This window comes from Colossoma macropomum, unplaced genomic scaffold (genome assembly GCF_904425465.1).
Source record: "Colossoma macropomum unplaced genomic scaffold, Colossoma_macropomum, whole genome shotgun sequence".
Taxonomy (NCBI): domain Eukaryota; kingdom Metazoa; phylum Chordata; class Actinopteri; order Characiformes; family Serrasalmidae; genus Colossoma; species Colossoma macropomum.
The window spans coordinates 31,442,159-31,446,021 of NW_023494799.1; the positions used below are offsets into that span (position 1 = coordinate 31,442,159).

Genomic DNA, 3,863 nt, shown 5'->3' on the forward strand with positions numbered 1-3,863 from the left:
CAAAAAGGTGAGGAAAATTCAATTTTCCAGATATGGGCCCTTTAAATGACAATATGCTATAGAGCAGGAGTCTCAAACTCTGGTCCAGGAGGGCCGCTGTCCTACGCAGCTGAGTAATTTCCTTGTTCAAACACACCTGCTAAACCTGATAATTAACTGGTGAGTTGAATCAGATGCATTTCAACAAGGAAATCACCAAACTGTGCAGGATTCCCCCTCTAGAGTGAACCAGGCTTTGAGACCCCTGCTACAGGGTATGAAAGAGTACAACATTAAAACTGAATGCTCTATTATGAACTTTCACACCCATATTCTGTATCATATATGGCCCATATCCTACACTTTTTTGTTGTATTTCACTTTTTCCTATATTTGCATGCCTTTATGTACCACAAACAACCAGTCTTTATTTGTTACTGTTAAGAGTGTTTTGTTACTTTCCCTTTAAGAATGATATATGTAAATGAGCTATGCTCCGATTGGCTGCAAAAAGCTCTATGAAGCACTGCCTAGAACTTAAATATAAATGGATGGGGCTAAACCGCTGTTGGCTGAATAGGTGGATATATGTGAATAGGGCACGCGGTACGCCTGCTCAACTGTCCGTACCTTGACAGTTCCTTTGTGGAGTCAACTGCTCCTATTTATAACTGAACTCCAGTTAATTTCCCCTACAGTGTCTGGGTCAGGGGCCTGTTGCCCCCCATCCTGCCTGAGAGACGCATACCGACCCTCAACTATCCACACCCTGCCAGTGCCACACCCCAGCTTAAATAACTTTCGCTTCCCCAGGCCTCTGCGTTTCTTCATTTGGGGGGCTGTTGGCCATGTGGGCACATGGTTTAGAGGCTAGCGTGTTAGCAAGGCAGACTTGAAAAGCAGACTAGGAGGCACCTTCGCTTGGACTGTTGTCGGATGAGGAGAACGAAACTTGTTTGTAATCTGTTTCTGGTTCTGTTGTTGATCTACTGGACATTCTTCAACTGTATAGAGGAACAGGATCAATTGTAACCATTGGATGCTGGGACATCTGAAGGAATTCCTCTGGTAAATGTTTCATTGACTGGAGATTTGAATTGATAAAAGCTGATTGATACGCTTGATAATTGACTGTGACGATGGTAATGCAGTGAGCACTTTTTCCAGACTGAGGCCTGAATCAGCTTGTGGTTGGAGGCACAGTCCCCAGCCATTTTGACGGGTTTTGTTTGTGACAGTTTGTGAGTCACACGCTCCAAAATAGAGACAGAAATACTTTGCGTGCCCGTGAGGAAGAGACAGCGCTCCGAGTAGCTGGAGGGAAGCGTCTGAGAGAGAAAGAGAGAGAGAGAACGAGAGAGAGAGAGAGATACTCAAAAACACCCACTGTCATCTCCCCTGCCCCGGCAACAACAGGCAACAGGCAGCCAGGGGTCACCATCACATCAGGAGCGGAGCATCACCTGGACAACCTGACACAACTTGTACATAACTGTGGTCCAAAATGATCAAAGTCAACATAGCCACGGTTTGAAATCTACAGACACGTTAAAGCGCATCTTCCAGAGTCCAGTGGATAGCACTGGGTCAGCGGCAAGTCTGTGCAAAAGTAATTGGTCCTGTTTGAAAAGAAGCCTTTCTAAAATCTGCACTGTTTCTTATTCAGACATGCTAACTAAAAGAAGGGGCATCAGCGTGAACCCCCAGGGGGGGTCTTATTTAAACCGGACGGCAATACTCTCCCCTCTGGGCGCTGTCCGTTTGGCCCAGCTTGCTTTAGGCTGTGCGGTCATTTCCTTAGTGGCTCACACTGCCGGCTATAGCGCCCCATATGGGACGTTCTGCATGGTAGTATGGAGTACTTGCTTTGCACTTTCGGCAGCTATCTTTATTCTGGATGTGACGTGGCTACATTCCTGTCTTCCTGTGTCCTGGGACAACCTGACCGTGACCCTGGCAGCGTCCGCAACTCTGCTGTACCTCATGGCTTCTATTTTGTACCCTGTCTACTTTGTGAGCTCAGAGTGCCCCTACAACGACTGTAACGTGAGAAACTTCAGAATAGCTGTGACGGCCTGCTCTTGGGCGGCTTTTGTGGCATACGGTGTCGAAGTGTTCCTGTCCCGGGCCAAACCGGGCCAGGCGGCGGCCTACATGGCTACACCATCCGGCCTCCTGAAGGTGGTGCAAGTTTTCCTGGGCTGCGCCATCTTCGCCACAAGGAGTGAGTTCTCGCTCCACGCGGCCACTATCTACTGTGCTGTGGTGTTCGGCGTCTGCTTGGGCGCCACCTCGCTGTTGGTGGCCCTCAACGTGTGTGGCCGTGCTGCCCCTCTAAGGCTGCCCTCCGACCGTTCGGTAACGCTCTACGCCTTCGCCGCTGTGCTGTTGTACCTGAGTGCCGCTGTAGTCTGGCCCATCTTCTGCTTCGACAGGAAGTATGGGACGCCGATCCGACCCCAGGGCTGCCCCAGGGGGAAGTGTGCCTGGGACAGCCAGCTGGTTGTCACTGTGTTGTGCTTCATCAACTTGGCCCTGTACATCGCAGACCTCTGCTATTCCCAGAGAGTACGCTTTGTGACACAACGGCCACGTGTATAGAAATTCCTCAGATGTGTGCAGTTTTCTGTTGGCTACCTTTCTATTTATTTTTGAGGACACGTTGAACTGATTATTAGACATCAGGCCAACAATTCTATAAGGTGCTAAGGGTGGACCCCTCTTGGTATGACCTAGGCCTGTGGTTCAGCAGATGTTTCCATAACCGGTATAGCCTCATCTGTATCTAACAGGGGTTTTTATTATTAATTGACATTTCCTTTAATAGTCTATTTTATCTTCACATTTTGAATGTTTGTAGTGGTCTCACAGGTATTTGCCAGGTGTTTTCTAACATTAAACTTGCTAATGATTATGAGCCTACATTGTTAAAGAGGAATTCCACCAATTCCACCAAAGTTCTGATAGGAAAAGCTCCATTCTTGAGGAAACTTACCAAATTAGAATTGTTCACAGTGGTGGTTTTTGTAACCAGACATCTGAAGCGTGCCTCATGCCTCTGAAATTATTAATGAAATGGTTACTAATGCAATGTGTGATGCCTGAGACATTGTTTTACGATAGTTTTGACATTAGAGGTCCATTTTTTAAAATATATTCAAGATGGAGTAGTACATACAGAGTGTTGCTAAGAAAATTATATTTGTGTTGCAGACATCGTGACCCCTGGTTCTCATCACCACCACTGTAAAAAATATGCCCTTGTTTACATGTCAACAATTGAATTATGCCGAAAAAAGTGAGATTCCCCTTTAACAGTTTTTATCTGATACCAAGAAAAAATAAAATTCCACATTTGCTGGCCTGATGTCTTATTACTTTTATTTGCAATTATGAATTATCTGTCAAGGCTACTATAGTTAAAAAGGCTTCAACTTCAAGTTAAGTATCCTGGATGTAAAACGATGTGTTCATTTGTGGTGGTGAAGTGTTGGGTTACATAAGTCTTGTGAAAGAAATTTTTTTATGTGTTCAAAAAATAAAATTGAGTACAATTAGTAGATTTTTGGCCACTTTAACAAGCAAATATCACAGGCACCAAACTACCCTCATGCACATACTTGCAGACCTCTGCATTCATATGTGTGCCCAGCATTCCTGGCATTACTGTTGAAAGTGCTGAGGGTGGGTCTGTGTCCTGTGCATGACCCACGATACAGTGTTAGTTAACCCTGAAACATGACCCACCCACACGCTGTCTGGCATCCTTTTAAACAAGGACTGCTTAGCCTGATAGACCCTTAAAAGCCCTCTCTGGTATGACCACCTTAATCCTAGAAGACAACCGCCACCCCCCTGCCCACAGCCCTGTCCCTCGGCCGGTC

The 3,863-nt window shown here is 46.1% G+C and overlaps 1 protein-coding gene across 1 annotated transcript; it reads left to right on the forward strand.

Annotated features, from left to right (window-relative positions):
- Positions 1 to 810: 810 nt before the first annotated feature.
- Positions 811 to 2,788, forward strand: LOC118819021 (myeloid-associated differentiation marker-like protein 2). Its single transcript, XM_036586618.1, has one exon. The coding sequence runs from the start codon at positions 1,648 to 1,650 to the stop codon at positions 2,578 to 2,580; it is 933 nt and encodes a 310-aa protein (XP_036442511.1). The 5' UTR covers positions 811 to 1,647; the 3' UTR covers positions 2,581 to 2,788.
- Positions 2,789 to 3,863: the final 1,075 nt, after the last annotated feature.